General features: G+C 31.8%; 1 protein-coding gene across 1 annotated transcript; it reads right to left on the bottom strand.

Annotated features, from left to right (window-relative positions):
• Positions 1-1215: 1215 nt before the first annotated feature.
• Positions 1216-7179, bottom strand: LOC148614967 (uncharacterized). The gene is made up of 3 exons (XM_088589545.1): positions 6378-7179; positions 3172-3333; positions 1216-2158 (listed from the first exon to the last, which is right to left on the bottom strand). Exons 1-3 carry the CDS (start codon positions 6538-6540, stop codon positions 1752-1754), a joined length of 732 nt encoding a protein of 243 aa, XP_088445671.1. The 5' UTR covers positions 6541-7179; the 3' UTR covers positions 1216-1751.
• Positions 7180-16878: the final 9699 nt, after the last annotated feature.

A 16878-nucleotide genomic window follows, 5' to 3' on the forward strand; every position in this document is an offset into this window, starting at 1 on the left:
CAGAAAAGAAGTCATATATATATATATATATATATATATGTATATATATATATATATATATATATATATATATAGATATAGATATAGATATAGATATATATATATATATACAGTTTCGTCAGTTTCACAGATTACTTGTACTTTAAACCTTTTTCTACATTTGTCAATCTCTTTTGATTTGCACTTTTCGGTGTAAGAAATCTCATTTTTTTAAAAATAAAGATATAAAATAGTTTCTACCACTTTTCAGAGACAGCCACCGTAACATTATCTTTAATATTAAATAAGAATGATGATATTGATGAAGTAAAAGGTTTCTGTCTACAGAGTTTTCTCTTGTTTTTATTTCTGACAAAGAAGTGACAATCAGATAGTAACTGTGACAACTTTTACCAGAAAATAACTTGCATAAATCTAGATAAAATTTTGTGCAAGATAGTTTTCCATTAGGGGTTTGACAAAATTCTTGGCTCACATCTATTAGAAGTTAAGGCTTTTACATGAAACAAAACTGACTCACCCTTTTGAGCCCCATCATCTCATCTGAGATATCTGTACAAGCCACTGTAACATGCAGCTAATTTTCACTTATATCAGTGTGTACTAATTGTTTACTTTCGTCCCAAAGTACTACTTATATAATTCGTCAATATTCTTTATTATTTTTGGCAGAGTGAGGAATATACTTATCGTTAATGCTTCTGATTACAGTCAATAATGTATTCTTATCATTTATTTAACAACATGATGAAGTTATTCGCGTTGATATGTTAGACATTGATATAGCTGTTCATTTTCACTTTCAAGAAATTCAATTATTACACTCTATGTAAGATGTATTATATCTCTCATGAATTATGCAATCATTGTTTAGTTTTAACAGAAAAAAATTTCTTCTTTTAAGAAAGGGCTATAGATATTTATTTTACAATATAGTACATATTACTTAACCTAAACAATCACTAGATGATTTTACGATTATGATCTGAGGTACCAAAACGAGATTCTTCCCACAAATCAACTCTACATTCTTCGCCTTTTAGTTTTTGTTGAGATATTGTTTCTTTAAAGTAAAGCATACTTTATTTTGACAAAACAGAGACAAAATCAGGTCCGGAGTTTTTCTTGATTATATCCAGCATTCGTCTAGAAATGGAAACTCTGATTTATCTGCTCCGCCCGTAAACGAAGTCTGATGGAGTAAAAACTACAATATATGGTATATTAATTAAATTTATTGATATGAAGAAGAGAAAAGTCAATGAGAAACTCGTGGGAATGTATCGGGATGTTATTGATGTAGTTCAGTAGACTAGAGACAGACATCAATAGGGATGAGTCATGTTTTCTGATATTGACGACATTGACATATACGCCCATACACCTATATATCCCCACATGTAAAATGTAGAAACCATAGCTGTCGATTTAGGTCTTATTGTGTACGTTTATGACGTATACTTTTTTTTATACTTCAGAGGTTGATCACTGAATTGATCCAAGGTTTTGGTCGTTCCGGTGTTTTTCTCAGAGTTGATAGTCAGGAAGATATACAGACATATCCTGTTTTATCAACATCATTATATTTTACAATAATGAAGAAAGATATCTGAGAAATTCTGTTTGGTCGAAATATTTCCTCATATAATCTCCACACTCCTTCCTTGGTTTAAGACGTCAAATCCTGTCCAGTCGTACAAGATTAAAAATTTACAATCAAAACTGTCCTTGTGTTACAACATAACACACGGTTACACAGTACTTGTGCTCTGAGATCGTGACATTTGAGGAATGTAATAACGTTCTACCTTGTACAATTCCACCAGTCCACATCGTCGGTCTTTCAAATGATCAGCAAATTGTCTTGCTAAATTTAAACAGTTCATGCCCTCTTCGCATTCTGCCAGAACTAAATAACTAAATCTGTCTCTGAGCGTCGTAGACCGAAGAAATGTTATCCGTCTTAATTTTAGGTCTTTAGGACATTTCCAAAGAATGACTCTGGCACCACTCCAAGACATCCACGTACGCTCTAAATTCTCTGTAACGTCCATGGTGTGGAATGCTGATAATATATATAAACTGTCTTTAGAAACAGGTGTACGAGGGAGTTGTTTCACGGACTCCCGAACTATACATTCCTCCTCATCGTAACACCCTGCAAAAATGAATATCTGTTTTAAATATTTTTGTATCAATTTCATTAATACGGAGAGTGTTTACTGCAGTTTTCAATGAACGTATGGCATGCCTTTCTAAAGTGACACAGAAATTAATTTCCGACAAAAATTCGTTAACTCAGCTGCAACTTCATTTGATGCAATGCTTATACGCAGTATACAATGTAAAGTAGTGCGGTGTATGTTTAATCGTCACACATTTGTATTGACATTTTCTCATTTTTTCATATGTTAGGTCTTGATATTTTCGATAATAAAACCAAATATTAGAATAAATATCCACTTTGTAATCAGACCTAAAATGCGTGAAGATAGTACTGAAAAGCTTTTTTATTCAAATATAAAGCCTTATTGCTGTTAGTAAAAAGACTCCCTCATCCATTTAACTACAAATATTTTACAATATAATGGTAATGTGTAACATGTTTAATGCCTCAGTTTACATCAGCATAAAGGACATTGGTCTTTTGATCTTTATCAAACTATTGTAAAAATCATTTTTAGATGATAATGTGATCAACAATACGTAACATATGTGACAACTCTGTTCAGAACACTCCACCATTAACAGCATGCATTTTGCAACGGTCAACGACCCCATGCAGTATTTGTCTTAACACTTGTTTACAATGTGCTAGACTGAACACTGAACTTATGTATACAATACAAAAGAGGAAATATGTCGGTTTTCACACGTGTATATCAGCAGATAAACCTAATTTTGTGATCGACTAAATCACCACTACTGCCATATGAAGAAACAAAATTGAAATATAGACGCTACTTTGGAAAACGTGTAAACTGATGCAACTTATTTATTTTTTTAATTGATGCCATCTATGTGAAACGACCGTAGTGTCCATATATCAGATTAGATTGTGCATTCAGTACATAATTTGTTTATTCTTTTAAGCATTATTCTACGCCATTTTTTCTCTTAGACTCCCCCTTTTGCTGTTTATTATTATAATAAAGTAGATACAGTATATACCTTCTCCCATGATACGTTGCGGTTCTATTTCGGCAGAATACTGGTGATTTTGTATCCGTAGAATGTTATTTATACCATGTCTTTGTAGCGGTTCCCATGTGATCCGACTGACATCTCTCATCCCGCCATAAAACACTGAATAGTCAACGTAGTTGAACGTTCCTGGAATTCAGATATTATTATAATCTGAAGTGCATCGGGTCGACACAACTTGCATTGTACTTATACCTTATAAAAGTGAAATTTTTGACAAGTTAGAGTCAATGTTAAGAAATGATTAAATTCAAATTACCAAGAAAAAAATTCAGCATACTAATGTATCAGAATCATTTAATACATTTACCTTGCAGCGGCTAAAATTACGAAAAAAATATGAAAACATAAAAGACGATTAAAATATAAATAATCTCACTACATGAGGGATTGATTGAAAAGAAATGAAGACACGATGAAAACGGTCTTATCAGGAAATCAAGAGAACCAGAATAAGAAATAACTTTGGATGGAACACAACAACAGCAACAAAGTAAAAAAGCTGATGAAAGATTTTTCGTTTTTTCATCTTCGAAGAATTGTTATTATCAAATTTGATGTTAGACTTCCGAACTTGACTTTTTACGAGCAACTCGGTAGGTATTTGTAGAGAAGCAGAGGACGCTTACCCTACTGGTGCACCTGGTACATGCTCCCAGTTTTAAGTGGAGTCAAAGTTGCTCATTTACTTTTGTTGCTTTGTACATATTATTTTGGTTGTTATATGTTCTTTGTTGTGCGTGTCTGTTTTATGTCCCTGAATTACATTCTTTGGATTTCAGCTGGAATATTGGTTCCCTTGACTGCTCTCTTGAAACTAAAATATATGGTTTAATTGTATAACCAAACGTCTCTTGGAAATCAAAGTATCTTATCAGACGTCCCGCCAAAGAGAGAAAAGTATTTCTTATTAGGTTTGAACTCGAAAATGACCAAAAGCTGAAACAATGAATAGCAATTTAAGCAGCCAAATTACTTATATGGAAGAAAAATCTATCAGAAAAAATGTTATGGAAGAAGACTACACGTTAAAACCGAAACGTGCTTTTTTTATTTTCTTTAATAATAACTTCCTAATGGTCATGGCGGTGATTGAGTAGACGCCGTGCTATGCTTACATTTGATTTAATTGACAAAAGACCCTTTGTCGTGTAATATATCAAATTATTTCTCAGAGGAAAATTCAGTATTACAAATTTATTGAATTGATGGCATAATTCTCTGCTCGTTAATAAGGAAAGTGTTTACATATGGGTGCCAGTATTTGTATTGCATAATTTCTATACTGGATTTAGTAAAATTGAATCTTACGAAACAAAGAGAATATTCGTTCATCGAGAAATGTTATTACCATGTTTCCTGAATAATAGATATTCAAATTCTTATTTGAAATAAAATGAGAAGACAACATTCCATTACGGACTTCTTGATTGATGGGTACGAGACAACCCTTCATTTAGAAATATTAACATTTAAATCATGAGAAAGACAATCTCAAATAGCCAAGTAGAATAAGAAAAAATATCATTTTTCCAATTATCCAAACACGTCTCTCGAATAAACAGCTCAGGCGAAATTTGCTAAGCATTGAAAATTTCTATCACAGCTTTGATTTTCAAAGGACACTCATATAATGTGAATCTAATTCCTCTGACGATACATGGTAATGAAAATCTTCATGAGATATCTGCAGGCCAATATATGTAGATTTCCGAGATGTCTTCATGCACTACAATGATTGTGCATTTCCAAATGATATGTGACATCTGTTAGTTAATTAAAATGAACAATATGGCATTATTTATCGCAAAATTATGTATCTATTCAGTGTTTTGTACTCCTATACCAACTTTGATGTGAGTCACATCGTAAGGTTTTATCTTACACCCAGATCAAATATAATATAGAACATTTCATTAAAGTCTTGCCATAATATTTTGTTCAGAAAGCAGATGACCTATTACAGTTTTCCTAACTAGATCTAACATTAAACACTCTAGCCTAACACTGTAAGATAACCATGCAGAATAATTAAGTTAGCTTTGATATACAAGTTTTAATATAGAATGCACGTGCTGACACGTGCAGAAGATATCCTGTTTAATTATATATAGACTATCAGTGTCATATCTGTTTGTTTTTGCTGTATGTAATGTGGAGATTTACTATTAACAGGTAGATTTTACAGGAAATAAAGGGCAAATACATTCCTTAGTGTTAACATACAACCTGCTTAGAGAATTGTGTTTGTCCGCTATTGTCAAGTTCCTATCGTTTGATTTACTACTTGTTGGGTTACTTTTCAAAGGTCTAGTTAGATAAAAAATCATAGGGCATAAGTTGGTAAGACGATGGTCATAAGAGTATTAATGGTGTCTTAGAAGCTATCTATAAGTAATAAAAGTAGTCTAGATGTTATTTAACGTGATTGCTTCTTTGCTGTAAGTACTAAGAACATATGTACATATGTTAAATTCCAATACCATTCAGAAAAATACCAAGGTTGTGTTTTCAAATATTTTTGTGTAACTGACAGAGACAAACGAAATTATGTATTTATATTCATTGTATTTCTGTCGGTAACACATTGAACCAATTATCATTAAAGGCTGATGATCGAGACTGTTCTGACAAACACAATTATGAGCTACTTTGTTTTTTTCCTTCTCCTACAAGTTTGCACACTGAGTAGATTTTTAGAAGGCCAGAGATGATAGTAAACATTAAAATGACAACAGTCTTTGTTTGAAATTCAGTGATGAACTTGATATATAACTACCTTTTCATGATAATAAGTAATCACACCGTATAGGACATTGATAATAAAATCAGCAGAAAGAATCTATGTAGGAAAATACAGCATTTAATTGTATATGATACTTTTGAAGTCTGAATTACTGTTATGGAATTCAGTATGCATTTTTGTCACTGGAGTACGACTAAATATATCTAACAACACAATATCTTAAAATCTCGAAGTTCTCTACATTTGACAAATCTTTATTTCTGTGTCAGACTTTCGTTCATCATGACAATTGTTTTGTATGACCCTTAATAAAGATAAAATGAACTAAACGTAACTAGTGTATTAAGTAAAGAAATAAAGAAGACGTTAATAATATATAAAAATAATGACACGTGCTATAGGTAAGAGTGACACAATCTGAACCTACCTCCTGGGTCGACATTCCTTAGTAACATCCCCTCTAGAAATGTAGCCTGAGACGCGTTAAGTTTGGCAGCTTGTTTCCACTCCTTAGCCATAGATTCCTCATCAACATAAAACTTAAACTTTGCTTGAACATTGAAACTCAGAGGCAGTGACATAGTGTGCATTTTGGGTTAGCGTTCTACGTTAGCCCTTTTATTACAACATATTTTACATCCTTTAACACTGTACAAAATATAGATCCGAAACATGAACAGAATCCATTCACACCATTCCTACTGTCACGACGAAATTCCCTGGATTATTAGCCAAGGCGATTAACGACCGTCACCAGCAAAACTCCCAAAGCTATCAACGGCTCTGATTAAACTCTGCGACAGATATCATCTCATAATTTCCACACACCAAACTCTCGAGACATCAATAATGAAATTTCTGCCCGGTTCTGATTACTGGTATCATTTTTCTTGGTTGGTGGTCATACTAATTCCATCACATCTTAGTGTGCGAAACAAATAACCTTTCAGTACTGGCATTAGTATTATCCCATAGTCGACTTCACTCTATATTAGTGAAAAGAGGGGACAGTCACTGCACTCTTTACACAACTACCACCTGTTGCCTTCTTGCTAAGTGAAGGTATTGAGACCTAAGCAGCACAAAGACAAACAATCTACACTTCAAATACTTTTATCGAAATCCATGTGTTTCTGCATTCTTTTAGATTGCAAACACAGAAAGACATTGGAAGTATTTCACTATTGGTGTCAACCAGTTTTGTTCAGACTATTCCAATTCAGAGCGGTGTGTTTATTAGAATCAGATGTTTACAACAACACTGATTCCCCATTTAATTATTAATGCATCAAATAAACATTGATTACCAGCATATTGTATTCATAGTTCCGTCTTTGCCAAATCAACCGAAAAATATCACCCCATCGATATGTCAACTTATCAAAAATCAATGCGTCAAATTCTAAACTTGGTACATGTTTCTATTTCGATTCGACAACTCCAATTTGCTTCACGTCTATATAGTAATACTATTACCTACTGAAGTCCGACGAAGAATGCCATTAATCTGTGGTTTCTTCATTATCCTAATTGCTACGAGATATGTTCTCCTTTTTTGTATTTACAATGGTCCATTTATTTACCTATTGATCTGGGACTAATCTATAGAACTATTATAGACGCTTCCATTCATTTTCAATACAAGCAAATAAACTTTTATAAAACGTATCTCACCTATTACATTAACTAACATCATTGTAATGATTTTATTATTGAATATGGACGTTATGTAGTTTAGATCGTATATTTGTAGAAAACGACAATGAATTTTGGTTTCACCATTAATGATTTATTCAAATAACAGAAAATAACACCACTGAATGTTAAAATATGATGTCACTGTTTGTTTTATAGAGTTGTTAGTTTGCAATTAGATGTTTATAGTTTTTAGCCTAGTTGTCAAAACACATCTTTCATCTGTTTTTTGCGAAGTGAATGACTTTTAAAAGTAGATGAGGGAATTTTCCATCGAGGAAGTGAAGGTCTAAACAATATGGTCCTGATTGAATCAAAAGTTTGTATAGTGATATTGACGAATGTTATTTTTGGTTCAACACGAAATGCTCTGTCTACCGCTCGATTTAACGAATTTGCGTCGAGCTTTTTTGACATGACATTGATCCGATCATTCATTATTAGTATCGTTTCATTTTTCGTATACTGCAATCGTTGCTATAAAATTTTATATGGATTGGAACAGTTATTTTTATGATGATATCAACGAAATTACAGGATAAACTTGACTAGTATTTTGCAAAGGAAGAGAAAATTTAAGTTAAATACACATAGGATTATGTAATTGTTCCTGTCGATGCATTGTTTAAAGTTTTCTACATTTTCACTCTACTTTAATGACTACTTGTAACTCTTTTTCTGACTTATTGTTTCAGTATCCCCTTTTCCAATTGATAATGCAATCTTATATAGAATGGTATGGGATAATGATAAAGTTCCTTTAATAATATGAAAAATAATTGATAGAAGTAACTGTTGTAACTGGGTGTACTTACTTTCGAATGTCTTCTCTTTTGCTTCTTTGTGTTTTTTCTTTTCTGTTAATCCATTGTCACGTAATAAACTTAGTTTAGGGTAAAATATGAAAAGAATAAGAGATATGATATAATTATCTATGAAATAGTCATCCACCAAATGCCAAACTACGAACAATTAAACTTTTACAAGTTACCACACGGTCTTTAATGATGAGCAAAATTCATACCAGAAAGCAAGCTGTCAAAGGCCCCAAAATAAATGAAACTATTCATAACAGAAGAAATTCGACTTAACCTGAAAAAAAACCCGTAAAACGAATAACAGTGAACATAAGATTAAGACAACCAAATGGTTTGGGACATGCATATACAGTATGTGGCAGGGTTAAATATGTTTATGAGCGCTCAACCCCGGGACAGTAATGGGAAAATACAACAATAAAACAAACTTTAAAAATCTGTTGAATTCTGATTGAACTCTTGCGATCGTTACAGAATACAAACACCTTAACAAATACTTCTATTAGTCTCGCAAGAGGCAGGAGTTTAAAGTTGGGTTCGTGCTGTTTATATATCGATGTGTACATTTCAGTTTCTTTGTGTTGTGTGACTTGACATATTTTGTTTTTTATCCTTGTGGGTTTTTGCTTTGATTTCCCCATTTTCTTCGATATTTCTAATGTTTTTGGAGTCACAAAGAACCGCAGTTGTCAAAGAGATTATATGTTTTACATCATTTTATTAAATTTATAACGATTGATTATATACTATGGAGCTATTTTTTTTATGAAATTGAAGACGTTGATATTTGATAAATTAACTATTTTGATTTTAGTATGGATATTGACACATCAATGCATATTTAATAACTATATTAATATAAATTTTGTTAACAACAAAATAATCAAAGCCGTTTCCATCGAATTGGATTGAACATTTGGTAACGGACGCCGTAGCCAATCAAAAATCATTTCTGGTTTCTCTTACAGAACGGATAAAAAAGGGGATCGTTTAAGTGAACTGATAAGAACATAACAACAAATTCACAACTTTATTTTTGCGGTACATATGAAACATTTTGTTTGAACACGCTTAAAACGATTTGATATCGTCTCTGTTTCAGTTGAAAATTTCAATAACAATAAATTGGTTATATTATAAAAAGTGCGTAGCGGGAATTAAAAACAAAATGAGTGCGGATGTTATGAATTAGAAAAATTGCGTTTGTATTTGTGTAATGTTATTTTATATTTGTTTCGTTTTTGTTTGTTCCTGACATTTATAAATATAATTCAATCCGTGATTCTAATTAAAATTAAATCTGTGATTACGACTGCATCTGTATCTGTGTAATCTAATCTGGTGTGCTTTGAACGAATCATTAATTAGATCATATAAGTTTTAATGCTCGTTCTACAACAGACGTTTCGTTCTATAAATTTTGTTGCTATAAAATAAACATGCAGTGTTTCGGCGTTTAGAGCGCATTTGCTACTCGAAAGGCTTTAAAATTCAACATTGTTATATGCATACGTTAATTTTACCAATTTATCAAAATGGCTGGCACATCCCAGGTAGTATCGTTACATGCACGTTCGGTACTGATTATGTTAATAAGACTTCCAAGTAGAGATTATGATCTCTATGTGATAAACAATTACAAGAAACAGGAGTTATTATGTTATTAAATGTATGTTGAATTCTTGGCAAAATAAATCATTTGAATACATGTAAACATATGTAATTTGGTTTATTGTCATTAATCTGCATAAATTATTCTGTTTGTAATAGAATAACAATCTTTACTCATGCACAATGTATCTTGAATATCAAACAAATATATATAAAAACAACAGTTACTTGAACATGAAAATATCATACATATAAAACACTGAAAGAAAAAAGGACAACTATTCAATCGGTTTTGCACAGGCAAAGCATGAACAATAATTATTTGTGATGCCTCACGTTCGTACCTACCAGATAGATTATTTCAAAATCATTGGAAAAATTACTTAACTTAGTTCCGCTTTTATAACAAACGCAGATAGAGTTGCATGGATCAATTGGCTACTGAAGACAGGATCATTATCATTTATATAAATCATGTATAGTATTAAACATTTAAGCTGGCAGCATCTGAATATTGCTATCAGATTGATGGCTTGATTAATTGGTATTTAACGCCCAAGTAGCAATATTTCAGCTATATCCGGGCGATGGACATGAAATGGATGATAAAATGAATATAAAATGATGATGAAATGAAAAAAAAGGATGGGACACAAGAATATTAGGGACGGCAAATTTTGACTGCCACTGGAAATAGGGAGATGGGTAGGGTCGGGAAGTTTAGCCTCCTATCGAATACCACGGCAATATTTTAAAATGTGCAAGGAACGTGGCATCTTTCCCAACACATTGCACTACTTTTGTTTGCGGTCAGTTTTTCCGTTTAACGGCCTGAAGACACCAGAATGTATCATACCATGGGTACTACATTCCAACACCTTGGGCACACAACCAAGTTGCTCTGTGTGCAGAGCGCTCTAGCCACCCGGGCCAGGGTTCCGAGCACTATTTATTCGCCTTTTACTACAAGCTTAGCGTCTTTCCACATTCGGACCCGCACGGGGCCATTGGTATCAGGAATCCCAGTATAATAAAATAAAATGACCCAAGATTCAGCAACCTACTTTCGTCAACGTAGGGATTTCTTCAATTTGTGTAGAAAATACAAACACGATAAAGTTGTTAATTTACAGAAGAGCCACCATAGATCAGATCTTGATGCTTTTTTCCATTACAAAAGTTGACGTCGTTATGTAGTTTTACTGGAATATTTTAACATTGAAGTCAATTTCTTGCCTTGTGTTACTATTGATGATTTCTTTGTGGTTTGGTCCATTTTAAAGGCAAGATAGCAACCTCATATTCAGTTTATGATCCGACACATGTCATGTTGTACGAAATACTGAACTGTTTACGCCGAAGCATATGCAAAGCGAGACAACCCTGAAAAAAAACCTGATGTAAAGAAATCGTAATGTCATGTATGTGTAAAGGACAGAATGAGCAGTATTTTTTATTTTCAACATAAATTAATTGAATGTAATCCAAACTAGAACTGAGGAACAGAAATCTACATCACAGTACATAAAATTCTAAAATTAACACAGCTAGCTATAGATCAAATAGATGAATAATAATATGGATAAAATATTATGACATATTCAGATAATTTAATTTGATTTGTAACAAGATTTCGGATTGGTTGGTTCTTCTTGATTATTTTGTATAAATGGCTGTGCACTATGACGTCACTGACGTCAATTGGGCTGCACTCCGTGTTTCAAATAACCCAAAGGAAATAAAGTTTTGATTAAGAATCAATTCTTTATTATTGGGATTGTCAGACATTAGAAATTAAATCATAAGGCATGTTTCTAATTCTGAACAGTTTATACGAAATAATCTGGTTTAGGGCAGTTTAAATTTAAACCGCGGAAACATTCCATTAGTAGCAATGTGTATAAAAGACAGACATGAGACGATTCATGCATGTCAAAACACACCGAACTCACTTTTATTTCTTGTTCAGAAACAGTTACTGATCACATAATCATTTTTAGTTTTTCATTTGGTTAATGCGCTTTTGAGAAAAAGAAATACACAGATTGTGTATGAAATTGGCACTTTGCAAGTGTTATCGTTCTTGATTAGGATAGATTTGGTTGATTATAGTGGGAAAAGAATATATTATTTTCTCACAAATACTGATCTGAATAAAGGAAGGGCTACTTTTACGTAAAATATAGCATATGTAGACCGAGTAAGCATTGTTTGATGGGGTTTTCTATAGCATGAGTGACTTTACCTTTGGAAGTGTCTGAATTTTATATGGACTTGTACTTAAATAAATTCTTATAATGTAATGACAATAAAAGAATAAGTAATGAAACACAAATACTGTTTTCAATTGACGATGATTCACATTTTATCGTCTAAGCATTATAATTTATACATACATCTGGTCTGAACATTTTAAAATGCATTAATTTTAGATATGACCTTTTGAGTAGTCTCTAGGTCTAAGATTCAAAATTAGTTTTTGTGAAAACATATTGTTTGTATATTTATATATTGATTCGAGTATAGATTAATTATCTACAAATTTTTGTCAACATGATAAAAGACCCCTTTTTGTCACGGATGTTCTTCCCATTTCACAGCATTTATCGTCCAACACTGCTAATCCACCAGGAGAAGCTAAATCCGAATCAGCAATAGAGTTTCTGTTTTCAAACTAACTAGATTAAAAAATTATTGCAAAACAAACGACATGATATTAAAAAAAAATAACACAATATTCTTGTTTGACGTTCTATTTCGCTTTTATAAGTAAAAATGCGATAAAGCCTTTTTGTTTACTTCTGCAGGTAATTTATGTAAAATGATAAACAAAATCATATTATAAATGTTTACATCGCAATGACGCATATTTTAGCTAATGACGAGATAACTCTTTGTTAATTGAAAGTGCCAAAAGGTAGGCATACTCGCTTGCGTGTGCTGGTCACATGACAGACATTTCAGGTGCTCTTAGGTCTTGATGTAAATGAGAAAAAAATATCACCATTGTTCAGTTTCCGCTATGTAGATGACGTATTATCACTAAACAATTATAGTCTTTAGAATTTATACATCGCATCTTCCCAAAGAACTTGAGGTAAAGGACACAACATACGCTATAAAGTCAGCCACATCTTGATCTACACTTAGAGATCGTTTGAAAAGGAAAACCTGACCAAACTATATTACAAACGCGATCAATTTTCATTTCGTATTGTCGACTTTCCTTATATCTATGGCAATATCCCTTCAACATCTGCGTATGGAGTTTTCATATCACAACTCACACGTAATACCAGAACTTGACTTTTTGTATCGTGCTAGACTTCTTTCAGTAAAGCTTCTGGAACAGGGTTATATTGCTACAAGATTGAAGTAATCACTACAGAAGTTTTATGGTCGTCACTATGTACTCTACGATCGTTACGGTGCATCCATCTGCACCATGAGACCAGATTTGTTCAACGTCTCATAGTTTTCTATGTCTGGTCTTCCGTCTGCTCATTAACTTTGGTTTTTTGTACGTATTTTGTGGTTATTTTATGTTCCTATGTATGTATTATTTTGGTTATTTTATGGTCTTTGTTGAGCGTGTCTGTTTTCTATGTGTGGTCTTTTTCCCTGGCTTACATTGTTTTGATTTCTGCGAGAATCTTAGTTCCCTTGTTAATCTTTCCAATCACCGAAACTTACAGACACAATTTTCACATTCGCTTACTATGGATTCCGTCGATTTTAATATTGTTTTCCAGGAAGTTAGTGGTGGACACCAAAGAAATAAAAAAAAATTAAAATAAACAAATAAATGATAAAAAACAAAGAATTAAAAAAGGATAAAATTTATAAATAAAAAATGCATAAATAAAACAAAACATTTCGGGATCTCCTTGAACCTTGCAAATAATCCAGGTTCTTTCTATTTCAAACATACACTTCTATTTTCAATAGAATGAAAATTGACGTCAATCATATTTGCTTTGAATGGTTCACCAATGGCACGTCAGAATTCATCAATAAATTATTCCTTGTATAATTTGACACTTGACAAGATATTTATAATCCACTGAATCACGTTATCTTACGAAAATCAAATTAATTATTACTTTTCTGTTACCTTTTACAGGATATTATACAAGTCTTTCAACAATAACAAAATTTTCGAGACCACATTATTTTACTATTTTTTATATCTATAGAACGAAATTTGACCTGTTGCCAACTTGCGATTACTACAAAGTATGAAAAGTTTTAATTCAGTACCGTGAATTTTGGATTTCATTTTTGTTATCTTTAAACAGTATCATTAAACTTACAAATTACTAAAATTACACTTTCTACCTTGCGCTATTTTCCAACGTTTCTGTTTTACCACAAGTACAAATATTATAAATTTTATTAATGTTTAATGGCAGTTGAAGTGAAAAAATATCCATTCCCCAAAACAAAACAGTGGCTTTATTAATAAAACAGTATTTTGTGTTTTAAAATTACTTAAGTTGTAAAATTAAATAAAAGCTAAATTTAAAAACAAACGTTTGAACACAGTAATATAGTTTTACGGTATAAAAACATTAAGTTAAAGCAAGATTCTGTATTTGTTTGTGTATTGTACAATATAAGATCATATCCCTCTAATTTTAACCACAATTCTTCAAATTATTGCTTTATTATTATTTGTTTTATCACATCTGATGCCGTTTTCAACTTCAAAGATGAAAAATTGTACTTTCGTGTATAAAAAAATTAATGTTCTTTTATTCATATCAGGATTTTCTGAAAATACATTATATTTCTCCGGTATCTAGAAACAACACATTGCAAGTCTATAGAATTGAATTCATTTAGGTTTTATGAATATATGTATAAAACACAAATAAGAGAGTTGTTTATTGAAAAGTTTCACCTACGTATTTCTTACGTTTTAGGTAGCTATGGAGACAATACTCAAACGATTGAATTTGAAATCAATTGCCATCTGCAATTTGCTTTAACCTCCACACATGACTGTTTTAAAACGATAGCGATTGAAAATAGTTCGTTACTGCACAAAAAAGAACAATTTTAAAATGTATTTTTTCCATAAATTATTACCAAAATAAGGTGGCATTGAAATTTACCATATTACAGATTCGAATTAATAAATATCTATTTATGTGTTATGAGAATTTGCAAATCAGGTTCAAATGTTTCTGAGGGTATACACCGACCAACGCCGACCTACTGGTTTAAATCTGACCCGAATTACATCATAGACTATTATTCAATAGATTATTTGCAGTTCGTTTTAGTACGAAATTCCAAAGCTCCTGAAATACGTAGGATTCAAACCTTGCATTGCAGAGGATAAAACCTATCGACCCTGGACTCGAAATTCTTTTTGGTTATTTGAGTCGTTCTTGCATATTTTGATTTTCAAATTTGATTCATGATCAGAATAATACATTCCTAGGATAAAGAATAGACAGGGAACATAGACACACATAGCAAAGGACATAAAATAACGTACGAGTTGTGATTTGAAAACTCATCACGCAGGTGCTGAAGGGATGTTGCCACAGATAGAAGGAAATTTGGCAATACGGATTGAGAAGTCATTGTGTTTGTCGTATAGTTTAGTCATGAGTTTTAAATTACAAAACAAAATATTAATTTTAAGTTCGAGATTCTGATCTTGGTTTATACAGACCAATAATCTGAACATTGTATACAACAACAAATTGATTTTTTCATAAGAGGTAGGAAGGTACTTTAAAATCATTTGCAAATTTATTCATTGAACGTTTGTAACCGGTTCACCGTCTGTAATATTTGACTACAAAGGTCAACGCTCGAAGCATTGGAATATGTCATCAAAATTTGATCTTCAAAATATAAAATTCATATAAAATTGGTAATAACAATACGTTATGACTTGTAATGATAGAATGCATATACTAAAACCCAATGTTTGCAATCACAGTCTTGAATTAGCTAAAAAAAGTTATAAACATTAAAAATAGTACAATCGAGAAAAAAATCGACATTGCCCATTTTTTTTTCTGTCAGAAACAGATAATAATATTTTACAAATTTTGGCATGGAATGATTGAATAAGTTAGGTTCAAACTTTGCTAATTTTTATAGGGGTTCAAATTTCGCAATGTTTAAAAAAAAATATGTCAGCTGCAAAAAGGTTTCTTAACAAACTAAAACATCTTACCCATTGACGTGTTACTGACCAATTGAAAATTAACCATCTGTCAAAACTAAAATACAGAAATAAAAAAAACGGAACCCTCTGTTTTGCGGAAAATTGCATTCTTTGCAGTAATTGATAAATGGCTAACATTTAAATCATGACAGTAATCACAATTAAGTACCGGAAAATCATAGTGTCATAAATTTCTCAAGGTAGATAAGTGTTTACCTATAGCCCATTGCCTATAAACTGATTTTCAGGTTTTTGCATCGACTGATTGAAATGATTTTTGGTACCTCAAAGAACCATGAATCCTACCATTTAAATGCCGAGGCGGTGATTTTTGGTGAAAATGTCATCAATAACACTAAACATGTTTTGATAACAGTGTGAACATTGACTTTTACGATTATGTCCCTTTTGTAGTTTTTGTTGCACTTGCTGATCGACCATACTCTTCACCTTGCTGAGTTTAAACGATGGAAAAAATATCCTATAATATTTTGATCAAAACTATTTTTGGAACTGCATGACATTATTTTTTTGCTAATTGTTTTAAAAGAAATACAAAATTTATTTGATTACATTTAAATGCTATTTTTTTTTAAGTTTGCGAACTTTTTATC

Source organism: Perna viridis, chromosome 6, assembly GCF_037379345.1.
Source record: "Perna viridis isolate PV_CMFRI_1.1 ecotype Kerala chromosome 6, ASM3737934v1, whole genome shotgun sequence".
NCBI lineage: Eukaryota > Metazoa > Mollusca > Bivalvia > Mytilida > Mytilidae > Perna > Perna viridis.

Excerpts from the sequence above, each read along its gene's own strand:
- LOC148614967 (XM_088589545.1), bottom strand. The coding sequence starts at position 6,540 with ATGCACACTATGTCACTGCCTCTGAGTTTCAATGTTCAAGCAAAGTTT. Across the intron at positions 3,334-6,377 it reads AAGGAATGTCGACCCAGGAG|GAACGTTCAACTACGTTGAC; the intron begins GTAGGTTCAGAT and ends TCTGAATTCCAG. Across the intron at positions 2,159-3,171 it reads GCAACGTATCATGGGAGAAG|GGTGTTACGATGAGGAGGAA; the intron begins GTATATACTGTA and ends TCATTTTTGCAG.